The sequence below is a fragment of the Etheostoma cragini genome, chromosome 19 (assembly GCF_013103735.1).
Source record: "Etheostoma cragini isolate CJK2018 chromosome 19, CSU_Ecrag_1.0, whole genome shotgun sequence".
NCBI lineage: Eukaryota > Metazoa > Chordata > Actinopteri > Perciformes > Percidae > Etheostoma > Etheostoma cragini.
Window position 1 is genome coordinate 10,662,849 of NC_048425.1, and position 15,210 is coordinate 10,678,058.

The 15,210-nt window shown below is 39.9% G+C and overlaps 2 protein-coding genes across 4 annotated transcripts; both read right to left on the reverse strand.

The window, feature by feature from the left end:
- Window positions 1-3,819: 3,819 nt before the first annotated feature.
- On the reverse strand, window positions 3,820-6,973 carry LOC117934811 (signal-regulatory protein beta-2-like). Its single transcript, XM_034856831.1, has 6 exons — window positions 6,728-6,973; window positions 6,295-6,636; window positions 5,317-5,652; window positions 4,432-4,566; window positions 4,303-4,343; window positions 3,820-3,948 (listed from the first exon to the last, which is right to left on the reverse strand). The coding sequence occupies exons 1-6, from the start codon at window positions 6,789-6,791 to the stop codon at window positions 3,820-3,822; spliced, it is 1,047 nt and encodes a 348-aa protein (XP_034712722.1). The 5' UTR covers window positions 6,792-6,973.
- Window positions 6,974-10,274: 3,301 nt separating this feature from the next.
- On the reverse strand, window positions 10,275-13,083 carry LOC117934808. 3 transcript variants are annotated; one of them, XM_034856826.1, is made up of 5 exons: window positions 12,501-13,083; window positions 11,664-12,359; window positions 10,825-10,941; window positions 10,687-10,730; window positions 10,275-10,579 (listed from the first exon to the last, which is right to left on the reverse strand). In XM_034856826.1, exons 1-5 carry the CDS (start codon window positions 12,595-12,597, stop codon window positions 10,460-10,462), a joined length of 1,074 nt encoding a protein of 357 aa, XP_034712717.1. In that variant the 5' UTR covers window positions 12,598-13,083; the 3' UTR covers window positions 10,275-10,459. The 3 variants fall into 3 exon arrangements, with proteins under 3 accessions (XP_034712717.1, XP_034712714.1, XP_034712715.1); XM_034856823.1 differs by having other exon boundaries at window positions 10,819-10,941; window positions 12,501-13,078; XM_034856824.1 differs by having other exon boundaries at window positions 10,275-10,569; window positions 10,683-10,730; window positions 10,819-10,941; window positions 12,501-13,078.
- Between the last annotated feature and the right edge of the window lie 2,127 nt (window positions 13,084-15,210).

The window sequence follows — 15,210 nt, forward strand, 5'->3', positions numbered from 1 at the left end:
GAAAATGTATTGCCTACTGCAATAAACACTCAACTTCTGAAAAAACCCTGTCTGAGGCACTTGAGTAAATGTCTTTCTGTCAGTAAAAACTGTATATATGTATGTGGTAATTTTAAGCCCCCCCCCCCTGGTTACTGTTACCTGAGGTAGATGTTTGAGCTTCACTGTTGGTACTAGAGGTAGTTTTCTCATTCATTTACTGAGGGAGGAAAGTTTCTCTGCTCTCACCTTAAATCTCAGTTTCAGTTTTTTGTTAAACGGGTATGTGCGAGCAGGATATTGTGACATCACAACTAGTCTGGAAGCCAATCATGGTCCAGTAATCTGGATCGTATGCAGTTCACATATGTCCACTGTATGGACTTTTCAGTGAAGTAGGAGACATCCAGTGTCCAGCGGTTACACCTTTTAAAATGTAAAATATCGGCACATTCATAGTTTCTAAATGCAATTTTTGTCATTTAAACTAAAGGTATTGAACTTTTTTTTGTCGGGCAAAAATATTTCACATATTTTTTTCCGGAGCCAATCATTTTTACAGTACATATCATAAAACAAGTTTGAAGGGGATTCAAATTGATAGTTTTATCCCCCTCCAGTTGTTTATTTATATATTACCCCCCAACAAAAATGTTTTTATGCGGTTGGTTCCCACCCAGTATACAAAGTGGAGCTGAAGGTTTGGGGAGAAACTTTAGAAATATGTAAGTTTTCATGAATTTATCAATATCAGTTAATATAGCCTCAGGTGTAGTTATGGGCCGAACCTTTTCTTTATATTAGGAAAGATGTTTGGGTAAGCTTTCTGTGTTAAAGGTATCACTGTTCTAAAAGGAAGTTTAACCAGTTCATAATGAAGCTTTTTGAAACCACATGGCAGGAAAAGAACGTGTTAGTTCTTCAGCAGATTCTAATCTGCTGCTGCTATATTTGTAAAAGACACAGATTGTCAGACTGAACCAAAGACGGATGTTTAAAGCATCCCACAGTTTGACCTTCTTAGCAACCAATCAAATTTAACCTAATTTTTAACCTGGTGTCAGCTCTATTGCACAAAACGTTCATTTCTGAAAACTGCCGAGACGACGCACCCGCATACGATCCTCTGTGGAGTATTTAAGTCTCTTTATATGATATATTTTCAGTGTAATAATGAAATCTCAGCTTGTGTTTCTCCAACATTGTCTCTTCTTGACCTTGTCCATCTGCCAGCAGGGATCTAGGAGGCAGCAGAAGACGGGACGATGGCGTTATCTCGGCCAGTGTTGGGGCCAATGGGACTTTACATTGCTTGTTCGACAGCCAAGTAGCGCTGAAGTTCTCATGCTGCCGAGAGAACTGACAGAGGAGGGGGACCTCAGCGGCTCTCTTCTGTTTACAAGTGTGCTTTCACATCCAAAGTGTTGTACTGGATGGAACATTAAGTGTCAAAGGTATAGAGCTCCGGGAGTTGACGTCAGGCATCCCAGCATGCACCACTCAATATCAAAACACCGCCATTTTGGCAGGAAAGTGGAGATCCAAGAGCCAGAGTTGGAGCTGAGCCAGAGTCGTCGTCACATGTTTGCTATGTTACAAGATAGTTGCTCCTGTTGTAATTTTTTTTTTTACCCCTTTTTATTAAACACCTTGAGTCAATGGGATGGATAGCTGTTGTGCGCCGGGATGCCAGAACCATCAGGGAAAAGATAAAGGGGAAGCATTTTATAGGATTCCTAAAGATCTCGAGAGAAGAGGTAAATGGATTGCTGCCATAAAACGTGCAAGAAGCAGACAGAACCAAGCCGAGCGATGGGAGCCCACAAACAATGGATTTCGGTTATGCTGTGACCATTTAATTTCAGGTAACGTAACAGAAATATCTTTTTTATGTAACGTTAGCTAGGAAAAAGGCTACAACGGTTTCTACCGGTTGAGGCTAGTAGGGTTACAGCTACGGCAATGAAAGTTACGTTTACGACTGATTAAGTTTAGGGAAACTCAGACTCAGAGATTTCACTTAACCTGCTTCCTGAAACAGACCCCAGGTACATCTCTAACATTGATAACATACGATTAATGGTTGCACACAATTAATTGTATTAAGAATTAAAAGAGTGGGGGAGTGGGTTGGCAAAATGATACTGAGGTTACTACATATACACAAAATACAGTGTACTGCAGATGCATTTTTATAGTTGCTTTATTCACAACATAAGGCACTTATAGAGTTATGTCTGAGAACAATGCTCAGCCAAGTAGGACATTTATGAATTTTACTTTTGACTAATTTCCAAGTGTCTGAAGACCATAAATGTCTTGCCATTTTTTAAATTTGTGGTGACACAAAGATTGGGGCATGTGCTACTGTTAAATTGCTGATAGCTCATGAAGTACTACATTTATTAATACAGGCTTTTCATGCATGAAGTCATACATGAATTCATAATAATTAATGCACCATAATTATAAAGTGTTACCATAAACTTTGACAAAGCTATTGTTTGCTGAGATGTAATTAAAGGTCCGATGACATAGTGCTCTTTGGATGCTTTTCACCTTAGTGGCCCCCAATACCATATCTGAAGTCTCTTTCCCCAAATCAGTCTTGGTGCAGATTTACAGCCACTACAGCCAGTCCCACAATGAGCTTTCCTCAGTGTGTGCCATTTCTGTGTCTGTTGCTATTGAGGAGGAAAGGGGGGCATGGTGGAGGCTGGGGGTGTGGTCTTGATCAACTGCCTTCGCTCGTTTGAAAGCCATGATGTCTCTCTCTCTCATGGTTGGGCCAAATTCTCTAAGTGGGCAAAACAGAGAAAGGGGAGGTAACCTTGGCCCTTATGACCTCATAAGGAGCAAAATTCCAGATCTGCCCATCTGAGCTTTCATTTTTTCAAAGGCAGATTAGGATACCCATGGCTCGGTTCACACCTATCGTCATTTCTAGCCACTTGGGGGCCGTGGGCAAGCTGGGGGACAGCATATATACATGTTAAAAAAACATTTAAATAGTGACATTTTCATGCCATGGGACCTTTTAAAGCCAACTGGTAAAGCAGAGAGAATACTTTGAATGTATTTTTTGATCAAACTATAACCTTTGTTTGATGTTGTTTGGGTTTTTCTAACCACCTCGCTACATCACTTCTGTGATTTCTTTGCTCATGAGCTGTGTGCGGCTTACCCACACATAAAGACATCAATGAAATTCTGCTTCTAAACACACATTTTGATCACAAAACTGGGTTCCTGTGATCCTCTGAATGTCTCAGTGGTGGAGTTACACGGGTTCCTTGCAACAGAATGAGGACATCCTGCAGGAAACCACCAACATACAGACACAGAGAGAGCACCGAATCTTCAATAGATACATGAGCAAACTCTACTTAAGTATAGAAAGTTATCTTCTTTTACTGACGACTACACCATTTCTGTAGGATGGTAATGTTAAGCAGGAGTTAGCAAGCTAACGTTAGCCAACTAACTAACTAATCGGGTGGCTGACTTGCTAATTCCGTCATACTTTTATGCTGCATTGGTTGCAGAAAATGAGCTGGGTTTAACGTTAGTGGTCTGATGACCCACTGCCGCTGGGTCTAACTGTCCCTCCTCACTCCCTGAAACTTCGAGAACGTCTCCTGGGCTGTGTTGGGCGACTCCCAGCGAGCTTTGACACAGTGTATTGTCACTAGAAGAACTAAGAACAATCGCCATTTTGTTGTATACCAATCACATGACCACAGGAAAAAGTTTTACTTTATTTTATTCTGTTATCCAAATACAATACACATTTTCTCTTTATTTCCCTGCTGGATCACAAGTCCAGTTGTAATGCTTCTGTCACTCCTGTTGAGAGAACTTGACATGAGAATAAACCACGGCGTTGCTACTGTATTCCACTGGAGCTGTTCTGCGGGAGGAGCCTCTGGGAGCAGAACACACGGCTGCGTATGTCACTGCATCTCCAGGCTGAAAGATAGGGAAATGACAGGGTTTAGTTCTGAGCATTTGGACTCGGAGAGATGAGACATGGAAACCGCATTAAGCTGCCATTTAACAGTGACTAAGAAATACTGTACATTACCACATCAGAACCTTTCAAGGCATACAACTCAAATTGTAACCAGAAACCTCTGTTCACATGAACCAGTCGTAGGGATAGCTACAGAAAATTATTTCCTGTATATTGTATTTATTCCACGCATGTATTACTGTATGCGCCACAGTAGCTGCTGCTGGTTAAGACTGTTGTTCTCCGCGTAGAACTGGATTACAGAAAAGCGCTATATAAATGCAGCACATTTACAATTACATTTACATTACCTGACTTGCTTTATGAGATCCATCCCTGGATCCGGGTGCAGCTAAAACAAAAACAAAAGTTAAAACTTCTGTCAATGCTACTGCAGAAAATAACATATATACAGATATTTATTACAAAATCGTTCCTACCTGTTGGATCTTTCTTGTGGTTTTTGCAAAGTGTCCATACCAGCACAAGTGTCCCAATCCCAAGAACGGTGTTTGACAGCATCAGTGCAATAACAGTTGGACTCAGATCAATTGATTCGTTGACTGCAACGTCTCCTTTGAAACACAAGAGAATAAACAGTATTCAATAATACTCTCTGTAAATGGCTGCAAACATGCACCCAAATCTTACCTTCTTAAATGAAAACGTTCATTAGAGCAAGATTTTCGGAGACTGAAACCTTTCATTTTCTTCATCTTCTAATCACAATATTTCTCAAACCTAGTCACCGTAAATGAAAACATCAAAACACTGGGGTAGGCAGTAGCAATTATTTTCTTGAACACTTCATCAATTTTTTAAATAATTTGATTTTTAAAATATCATGAAATAGTGACAAAGGTTTAGTATGTTTGATTAAAAAAGGACCAATCGGTCAATTTTTCTTCATTTCAGCTCTAGCTGGCTTTGGACTCTGGGGTTTTACAGCATTGTTCAATATTGACCTAGCATTTTCTCTGTGTTTCTGATTTATAATATTTGATAGGAATTGTACTAAAATGCTACATGTATAGTAGAGGTGTTGAAATAAATCATTGCATCGATGCAGTGACAAACCATAATCGATTGTTGCCTAGTGATGATGCTTGTTGATTTTCCGGGTGCTTTTTTTTTAGTTTTTGTCTGTTCTTTGCTGTGTTCAGACTCCGATACATTCAAGGAGTGTCTTTTTTTTAAGAGCAGGTACAATAAAAAAGGGGGTTTGTATCAAACTGGATTAAATCGTTGACAGGATTATCATAATCAAAACCAAATTCGTGAGACAAGTAAAGAGTCACACCCCTAATGTTTGGTGACAGTCTTACTGTGGACAATAATCCTGGTCCCGTTTCCAAACAGCGTCTGTCCACATGACGTCAGGACACAGTAGAAGGTTCCAGCATCATCAGAGCTGAGGTTCCTCAGGAGAAGCTCGTACACACAGCTAGTCTCTCCACTCTCACTCCTTTTGCAGCTCTTATTTCCAGAGTAGTGGATCATTTGTGGAGCAGAGTGATGAGAGATTTTCAGCCACGTGACACTCATTTGTTCTGCTGCACAGTGGCCAGCGTGAACAGAACAGCTGAGAGTCACAGAATCACCTGGGTGGACCGGTCCAGACTCCCGCTGCTGGACGCCAGAGTCCATGATCGGGTTGGCACCTTGGGGAAGAAATCAAAGGACCATTTAGCTCACATTCAGCCAGTGGTGGAAGAAGTAGTAATCAGATCCTCCACTTAAGTGAAAGTACTAATAATTGTTGCTGGTGTAAAACTATGTGACAGCAGGAAAATGTTATAGAGGTATTAATACTAAAAGTACTCCATGCAGAAAAATCCTCACATTTTGGAAAATGGAAATGTGTTTAATGGTCGAATCCTTTTAGCTTGTAGGACTTGTTAAGGTACTTTAAGTTATTAAAAAAACGTATTTTATAAACCCCATGTATTTTGTGTGCAAAAATCTTTGTTTCAATTTATGGTGTCACACCATAACAGAAAGTCTAGACCACATTCTATCATTTACAAAGACCCGACAATTCCCCACGAGTGAGCATTTTGTGCGACAGTGGGGAGGAAAAACTACCTGTTTTAATTTAGAAGGTAACTAAAGTTGTCAGATGAATGTAGTGGAGTAAAAAGTACAATATTTCCCTCTGAAAGGTAGTGGAGTAGCAGCAGAAAATGTCATGAAAAGTACGGAGTCAAGTAAAGTACAAGGACTTCAGTAAATGTACTGAATTACAGTCCACCACTGCTAAAATTATCAATATTTTTTATTCTGAAACTGTGGAGAATAAATACCTGTTATCATCAAAAAAGTTCCTTGTCCAAACTGAATGTCTCTTAAGTCCATCACTCCACAGTAGTATGTGCCAACATCTTCCCACGTTGTCTTCAGGATGGTCAGAAGACTGCTGATGTGGTCCGATTGGACTTCATAACGGTGTGATTTGTCTTTAAATTTTGTCAAATTATATAAAGTATCCGTGGATGCCAGCGGCTGAAGTCTCCTCCCAGTGTTTAGTGTGTACCACACCCTGGTTCTTGCAGTACTTTTGATGTTACATGTGAAAGTGACTGTGTGTCCTAGCTCTACTGCTTGGAAACCAACCGGCTGAGAGATGTCACTTAGCTGCGCTTCATCTGATGGATACAGAAAAGAAACAAGTCACTTTGATGTATGGAAATCCTCATTAAAAAGATCCAAACGGGTGGATTTTAAATTATTACTTACACAGAGACGAGAGCAGGGACATATTTAGAAGGCACACTGCCATCTTCTCAGCTTGCATCCCCATTCTTCACACAGCAGGTCTGACAAAGGTATAGCAGTGTCAACACTCTCACCACGTAGGGACATACGCTGCTGACTGCTGTCTGATTGGTTCACTAGATTCCTCTACATTCACCTGATTGGCTGCTTGGGAAATCAAATAATGTTGGTCACAAAGCAACAGAAAAAGCTCCACTAGACATTAGATTCACGTCATCAACATAGCATTGTTTTATACTCATCTTTAGCTGTGCTCAAAATCCAAATGAAATCTGTCTGTCTGTCTGTGTTCATATCCATAAAGGAAGAAAGGTATTATCAACATTTAAATGACAAAATTAGGATATGTTGTGGTAAGTTCAACTGCTTTTCTCCTCACCCCTTTTAATATGTCCTGTAACAGGAAGGGCAGAAGGTTAGTATACACCCACATCCTTTCCATACTATATGTATTTAACAAAAACACCTGTCCATCATCAGTCTACTCGAAAGTTCTGTCTCTGCAAGACTTCTTTACAGATTTGGACACACACGAGAATAATAAATCGTGACTTTTAACTGTGGCAGCCGCATTAGGCTTCTGATTTTCTTCGGGCAGTAATCATGACATACCAAGTTATATGTCTAATGCCTGGATTGATTCAGGTATTAGATCTTTTTTACACACAGACCTGAGACCTGTGGCAGTGAACCAAGACTAGACTAGTAGCCTCTAATTTAGTCCCAGTCTGAATCAGGTCCTGGATCGAGTCTTCCTTAGGAGCAATTTTAGGATTTATTTAAATTTTTTTAAATTGGAGTTGCACAGTGGGGACCAATAGTCAGTCCCGGGGGACATTTTATCAAAATACAGCATAGAAAATCTGTTAGGACTATAGGAAATATTGAAATGATAGAAGAACACAATGTGATTCTGCTAAATAAAACATCTCATTTGTTATTAGTTTCACTTGTTTTCCTTGTGCGGTCACCTGCACTTTGGCAGTACACACAGCCATAAGACAAATAAAAGTAGAAGCCAGCACGTGGCTTGCATAGATGACTGTAGTAGAAAGGGGCAAAGAAAAAGTATGAAATAGCCCTTTTTAACCTTGACAGGAAATGAAGGGTGGGGAAAGTGATAAATGAGACACACCTGTGAGCTGGGGGAAGCATGGAGGAGAACAGACTGAAGAATTAGAGTGGCTAAAGAATTAAATGACTAAACCTTTACTCCAGTTTGGATATTTTTGCTGAAAAAGAGACAATAACAGTTTATAAATGGAGTGACAGATAATCAAAGATCCGGCTGGATTTACCAGACTTCACCTGAGCAACAATGTGATGCTGTAAGTGTGCTGATTCTTCAAAGCGGGTTTGGAATGGATGAAATCTTCAGATGTGATTGTGGACTTCCTTGATTCTGTTGGACCTACCCAAGTTAAGATAAGTTTCATCTCTTGCAACTTTCTTGGCTGCCTTTCTCTACTGCCTCTTCTGGTAATTTGCATTAGCACTTATATTCTACCCTTGTGTCATGGTGCATTATGTCAGGGCAGGAGAAAACCGTCACATTATGGAGCATGGATTGTGTTCTAACTATTATAGAGTATTTTCATTTTGCAGAAATTGTTTAAGTATGCGTCTATGAAACTGTCTTGGAAAGCAAGGTGTCTGTCTGTCTCTCTCTCTACGGTTCATCCAATCTACTTCATGCTTGGAGGGTATATTGCTGGGTAACCAAAGATACATGTTTGGAAATTGGAGCAGTTTGGACACCGTTGAACGTTAATAAATATAAAGGAAATTAAGAGACTGCACGATTTTAATTCAATGTTATTTATAACATCAGTTCATAAGGAGTTATCTCAAGACACTTTACAGATAGAGTAGGTCTAGACCACACTCTGTCATTTACAAGGACTTAACAATTCTAGTAATTCCCCCCAGAGTAATCATTTAGTGCGACAGTGGGAAGAAATCTCGGACAGACCCAGGCCCTTGGTAGGCGGTGTCTGACGGGGCCGGTTGGGGGTGTGATGAACAGTGGCAATGATAGTCAGAATAAAGATAATGGAAGAGTAACTAGGAATAGTATTTTATGGCATAGCAGGGCACTGCAGGTCGTTCCAGGGCACAGCAGGAGGCAGCAGGACGTAACAGGGCCATGCGTAGCGATAAAAGTAATAAATAAATATGAATATTAATATAAAAGTTAAGAGACCTTCAATTTGGCATGTTGTCCATGGCGGGCTACCAGTGATTATTACGCGTATTTGGAAATGAATACCTCCATTCTTGACCTGTGTTTCTAATTGCTGGATATAGCACACTAACCTTATCACTGAAATTCTTTTGGCTTCCCTCAACGAGCACTAGCCGATATCCTGCAGGACTTGTACACGTCCTTTAGGATTTACATAAAAGTGGCATTATCAACACAATGTACTTACATTTACTTAAAAGCTGTTCAAGGTGAAGCTTTGAACTCTAGATAGTTTCAGAAATAATAATGCATCAGACTTGTAAATGTAATTATTTTTGTGAGTTTGCAACGTAACCAGTAACAGATAAACGTAGTAGTACAATTTTCTCCTCTGAAGTACAAAGTAAGTCAGTAGTAGTGCAGTAGAAGTAGATTGACTCAAATACTGTACTCATGCAAATGTGTAGGTCCTTTACTTGAATCTTTTCCTTTCACGCCACTGTCTACGTCTACTCTGCTACATTTCACAGAGATATTTTGTATTCTTGGCTCCACTACATTAGCCTTACACCTTTAGCTACTAGTTACTTTACAAATTAGCATTTTGCTCACAAAACACATGTAGTTTGTGTAATCATACCCAACATTATAACGGCCTACAAGTACAGTTGAAATAGCTAATTAAACACAGAACTCTTTTTTCTAAAATAAGAGGATTTTCTGCATTGTGTTCTCTAACTTTTACAACTTTAAGTGCATTTTCCTGATGATACTCGGATACTTTTACTTAAGTAACATTTGCAAAGCAGGACTTTTAGTTGTAACAGATACTTCTTGTACTTCTGGTAATTTCAAGTAGTAGTTGAGTTGCATATTACATGCTATGAAGGCCTTGTTTGAGTTATTTCAGGGTACAATGGCTCTGGAGAAAGCTGAAAGCAGCAATACAGGAGCCCAAGCAAGTGGCCGGGGCACTGCACTAGTGGAGCAAACACACCTTAGTCTGTTCTGTATGTGTGAACTGAGACGTTCTGATGTAAAGACATCCTGCCTGTAAACCGCACATCGCCTGACATCTCTCTTTACTGTTACCTGCAGATCGCTTCTTACATCTCTGGGGTTTGTGGCAGCATGTACAAAAAAAACAACAACCTACAAAGAATGTGCTGTGGTTACTTTGGCCTTTTGTGTGCGCTGGACATGTGATGTCAAAGATGCAAGGCTGTTTACAATCGTGGAAACTCAGAGTACGTAAACCAAGCAGTTCTTCAAAGTTGTGCAACAAGTGGTGTGACAGTGGAAATCAAAGAATCTCTCTGGCAATCAGAAGAAAAGTCTTTCTTTTTTATTTTTTCAGTGGAAGAGCTTAGTTTATTGCAAGTCAAGCCTTTGTATTTATCGAATTTGCTGAAATCATAAGCTTGTTTTGGAAAAATTGAAATGACCCTTTTGTGAAATGTCTTTCTACACAGAAACAAAGTACAGGCACACAGTACACATGTCCAGCTCTACTGCTTTACGCTGGAGTACACACATTCAGTAATGGTGCTGTCCCTCTGTCTTCTCAATGTGTTGCCCCTGCCATCCCTTAAAGCAGCGTAATGAAGGTTGTCTGCGTCTTGGCATAACTGGTAAAAAAAATATAAAATGGTTCATCAATATTATTAAAGATACGGCCCAAGAAAACTGTGTGAAACACTGCATGGGTCATGGATGGATAGAAAATGATACTTACTGCTACAATTGGAGTAGAAGTCGCTGACAATGTTACATTACACTCTGGTTGTGACACACAAAATGAAAGTCATGTTATTTAAATGAAATATGCACTCAATACTTGCAGTCATATTCAAAGAGTAACAGTTACCTGTACCTTGGCAGCTTCTTTTGTACACCTGGTACACTAAGAAAGCCAGTAAAACACTCAGGATCGTGGTGAATGCTAAAGCTGCACTCAAGAAATAAATCCAGAAAGGAGAGTCTACCTTATCTGTAGAGAGATGGACAGCAGGAGATATTAAAGAGCTTTTAGATGTTTTCTATAGTATAGGTTAGCATTTTTTCAAGTATATCTTCAAAAAAAATGCTGCCATGCCAGTTTGTACATTGACAAGTTATTGGTTCTTTTCCCTCCTAGTGTGCTAGCCACAAAGAGATCTCCTCAGTCATTTTGATGTAATTAATAGTGGACCGAAAGCGCAGCAGTGTGACTTCCAATGAAGTATCCCTCTTCAGGGACAAAATCCATTGTTTATTTTACGATAATAATCGTTTTTAGTAAAAAAAAAAAAAATACTCAAGTATCTTGGGTTTCCAAGGAAATTATTTCCATGCTGAGCTGCTGCAAAGCGATACTTGCTAGAGAACTGTAGGCATGTTGGACGCAAAACACCAGCAATATTCATACATGCAATGCCAGGACAAAGATCGAAGCAACTCAGAATGCTGATGCCTCATGATAGCTTGGCCTAGACTCTGGAATATGTGCACGAAACAAGGATAGATTTTGTAGATTTTGTCCCCGGTTTCCCACTGTAGAGTTGCGCTAATGAATTGCTTTATGGTCACTAAAGACATTAGTATAATGATTTCAGTGAGTAGTAATTCCTAATGTCTGCCATTAATAATTGTATTAAGAAAGATAAGAAAAATACAAACCTAGGAGTTTTCATCGCTATTTATCCAATCATACAATCTCGGCAAGAAACTTACCCTCCAAGTCCAGCTTGGTCCCGTCTCCAAACAGAATGTGTCCACATGAGGCAACAGCACAGAAGTAGATCCCAGCATGTGAAAGATTCAGACTCTTCTTCGGCAGGTTGTAGACACAAGTGTGTGTTTGTGTGTTGGGTTTCCTCTCACACTGATCAGTCGTGCCTCCATGGGTGTAAATGAGTCCTGGCTGAGATTCGTCTGACTTCTTGAACCAGTAAACACTGTGTTCTCCATCACAGGTCCCAGTGTGTACTGTACAGTTGAGAGTCCCAGAGCCTCCTGGCTGGATGCTCTCAGACGCTGACTGGTGGACCGTAGCTGGGACCTTCAAACCTGAACCTTTTACGCTGACTGTAGTGCCTTCATAAAATTTAAAGTCATATAAGTTGCTCCCTACGCAGTAGTAAGTAGCTGAGTCGGAAATTTGCAGATCTGAAATCTTCAAGTAAATTGTATTCTTTATTTTTCCCAGGGAGAACCGTGAGTGGTTGTTGAATTCATCTTGAAAGGTTCCATAATCACTATGCCTATAGAACGTAGACATCAGCTTTGGTTTCTGTCCCAGAGTTTGCTTATACCAGTAAAACATCGTTGCTGCTTCATCACTGTCACAGACGCATGTCAAAGTCACCCGTTCCCCAACATTAGCTGAGTGAAAACGTAATGAAGACTGTTTTTGAGTCGTCATGTGAGCTGAGGAGAAAATGAGACAAAGCAAATACACAAGCTCATTTGAAATGTAATACTGTGATGTTGCTGCGATCTGTGTTGCAGAATGCATGGAAACATGGCTTTAGTTTAAAGTAAACCACAGGCAATTGAAAAACAACTTACCCAGATTCGCCACAAACAGACATGTGAAATACAAAGCAAAGTTTGGAGGTGTCATCGTGCTTGAAATGCCGTGCGGAGTGATTTGAACTCTGTACATTCTCCACTCTTCACAGAGAAGGCTGTGTCTGATTGGCCAATCAGATTTGGAAACAGTGAACACACGTTCAGTGGCCCCCACATACGCACTGGTGTTCTCATCCACAACAACAGTTATGACAACATGATGCTTGAACCTGACCTTGATCAATGCAACAGAAATCTCCTATGGTGTCCGTACAATGAGGCCTATGTCTACCAGCATTTAAAGATATTGTGATTTATTTACTGCATGTGGTTAAATTACCAGCTGTTGTAACTGCTTATCATTGCTGATTGGTAACTTGGTACTTGCCACATAAACATAGGCATACAACATTGGAGGGAACAATTTTCAGGTTATTCAAGAATATTTACCCCAATTTTTAATGTTACTCCTCTGACTTTGGGGTGTTTGATCCACAGGTATTGGCTTTTTCCATGGTTCAAACACATAGAAAGTAATCACTGGTGTTGGAAGAGACTGTTTTTAGCTACAAATGAAAGGCTTAACGGTCATTTACAACTAGAAATAGACAATCGTGTTAAAAACGCAGGGTTTGACACGTGAAAGTGTGTTCACATTGATAAGTACATATTAGTGATGCGCGGGTCAGAGTTCTTTAACACCTGCACTCACCCGACCCGTTTAGAGGTCCAATCAACATTGCCAAACCTGCCAGAAAACGGTCACTTTTGTGATTTGGCAGCACATAGCTGAAAATGTAAAATTCTCCAAATAAAAAATAAATCAAAACTGACATAAAAAGAATAACCCAAGAAGAAATAAAGGGATATATTGATAAACTAAACAATGTACATAACGGTGCATAATGTTCATCCCAACTTGTTTGCAATGGCTTCCTTGGTGATTATGTAAGTAACCAAACAGCTGATGTGCTGACAGATGAGTCAAGGACGTACGCTACACATGCTGTTTGTGTCTTTTTTTTTTTGGACTCCTGTAGGAAATGCATTTAAGAAAGCTTCACTCTCAGGGGGAGTAACTCTGCTATTTTACCTCCTATTGCGTTATTGCACTGTTCACACCTTTCTTTGTGAGATGCATTACCCTCATTTCACACAGCTGAATTCTCGTTAGCTGTTGGCTTCTATCTGAGCCCCTGCATGCTGCGGCCCGCTGGCCACAGCCCGGTCTTCCTGTGTTCAAGTATAGGACTAAAGTTTCCAGCAGCGGAAACCTGATCTTACTTGTTGACACATGATTCACCACAGGAGTCAGAACAACAGTCAAATGCAGAGAGCTGGCTACTAAAGGTTGCAACCTCCGCTTACATTTCTGGTTAGAAAAGGGTATAAATAGACCAGAGGGGATTTCTGAGCATGCTCTACCTGTGCCTGCAATGCTGTGTATTATGTTTGTTTTTTTTTTGTTGTTTTTTTTGGCAAACACTTAAGCCTAGACTGCCCATTTGACACCGAAGTATTTTTTTACTTAGTGTTTTTTTACATACTGTGGTTTGATTCTCTTGTGTTGCAAGCTCTGCTCTTTCTGTTTGATGTCTTTTGTGAAGCTTCCAGTGGGTGAATGAAAGGCTCTGCAAATCCAAAGTAATGTTGAGCAATGTGACATTGCAACTTATTACTTTATTCTGTTTATGCTATTTCTGGCACAAATACTAACTATTTACTTTTGTCTTTCTTAACACAAACTCGCCCCTGGTGATGTCCTGTTGGAATCAGATTTATTGGTGTGAAGTATAAGTACACATACAAGGAATATGACAAGGTATGTGATACACATACAAGGAATATGACAAGTTATGTGATTTTCACTGCTTTGACTGTACATAAAACAAGAACAAAGCTGGACAAATGTAAACATGTGTACATAGTGCATCCATACATACAATAACAATGGCATTTGTAAGACTGTAGTGCAACAGAGCAGAGTGCAAGGGGTGCTTGCATAATCATGTATTGTCTTCTTCTATCATCACTACGCTATACTACATTGAAGGGGCCAACTTGCTTAAATTACAATCACATGTAGTTCCACTCACCGCAAAATAATGCAATATAGTTTGGAATTCATCTGCTTGGATTTTGAGGGGCTTATCATACTGAAAGATTCACCAAAACTGACAGACGCATCAATTTTGGTGAAACTTTACGTAATTTAAGGGTTTCGGGAATAGGCGCAAAAGAATGGCTTGCTAGCGCCCCCTACAAAATAAAATAAATTGAGCCCCTATAGTACGTCTGTTCTTGACTCAATATGCTCTAAAGTCATTTATTTTTTACATTTATGACGTAACAACTGTACCATGGTTACATCAGGTGCCCAGCCAGAGCGCGAGCAAGGAGAAAGGGCTGCAGGAGAGAGCGACCAATTTAACAAACATGATCACATGTGCCGTAAATCCAGCATGGTAAGTCGGATGCTATATAAAGCTGTAGAAAGAACATAACGACATGAAGGTGAGCTGCCATTCCATCGATCAGCTTATTATTTTGACAGCTAAATGGTCTGGTGTCTCTCTTAAACCCGGAATACAAAACACAACTATCTGTGACGATGCCTTTCATCTATTTTGGTATGTACAGTGGGTACGGAAAGTATTCAGACCCCTTTAAATTTTTCACTCTTTGTTTCATTGCAGCCATTTTCCAA

Bases quoted from the DNA above. Each gene is read 5' to 3' on its own strand.
- LOC117934811 (XM_034856831.1), bottom strand. From the start codon at position 6,791: ATGGGGATGCAAGCTGAGAAGATGGCAGTGTGCCTTCTAAATATGTCC. The intron at 6,637-6,727 runs GTAAGTAATAAT...TGTATCCATCAG, and splicing joins GTCCCTGCTCTCGTCTCTGT to ATGAAGCGCAGCTAAGTGAC. The intron at 4,344-4,431 runs GTAGGAACGATT...TTTTTGTTTTAG, and splicing joins CCACAAGAAAGATCCAACAG to CTGCACCCGGATCCAGGGAT.
- LOC117934808 (XM_034856823.1), bottom strand. From the start codon at position 12,597: ATGTACAGAGTTCAAATCACTCCGCACGGCATTTCAAGCACGATGACA. The intron at 10,942-11,663 runs GTAAGTTTCTTG...ATCTCTCTACAG, and splicing joins GACCAAGCTGGACTTGGAGG to ATAAGGTAGACTCTCCTTTC. The intron at 10,580-10,686 runs GTAAGTATCATT...TTTTTTTACCAG, and splicing joins CTTCTACTCCAATTGTAGCA to TTATGCCAAGACGCAGACAA.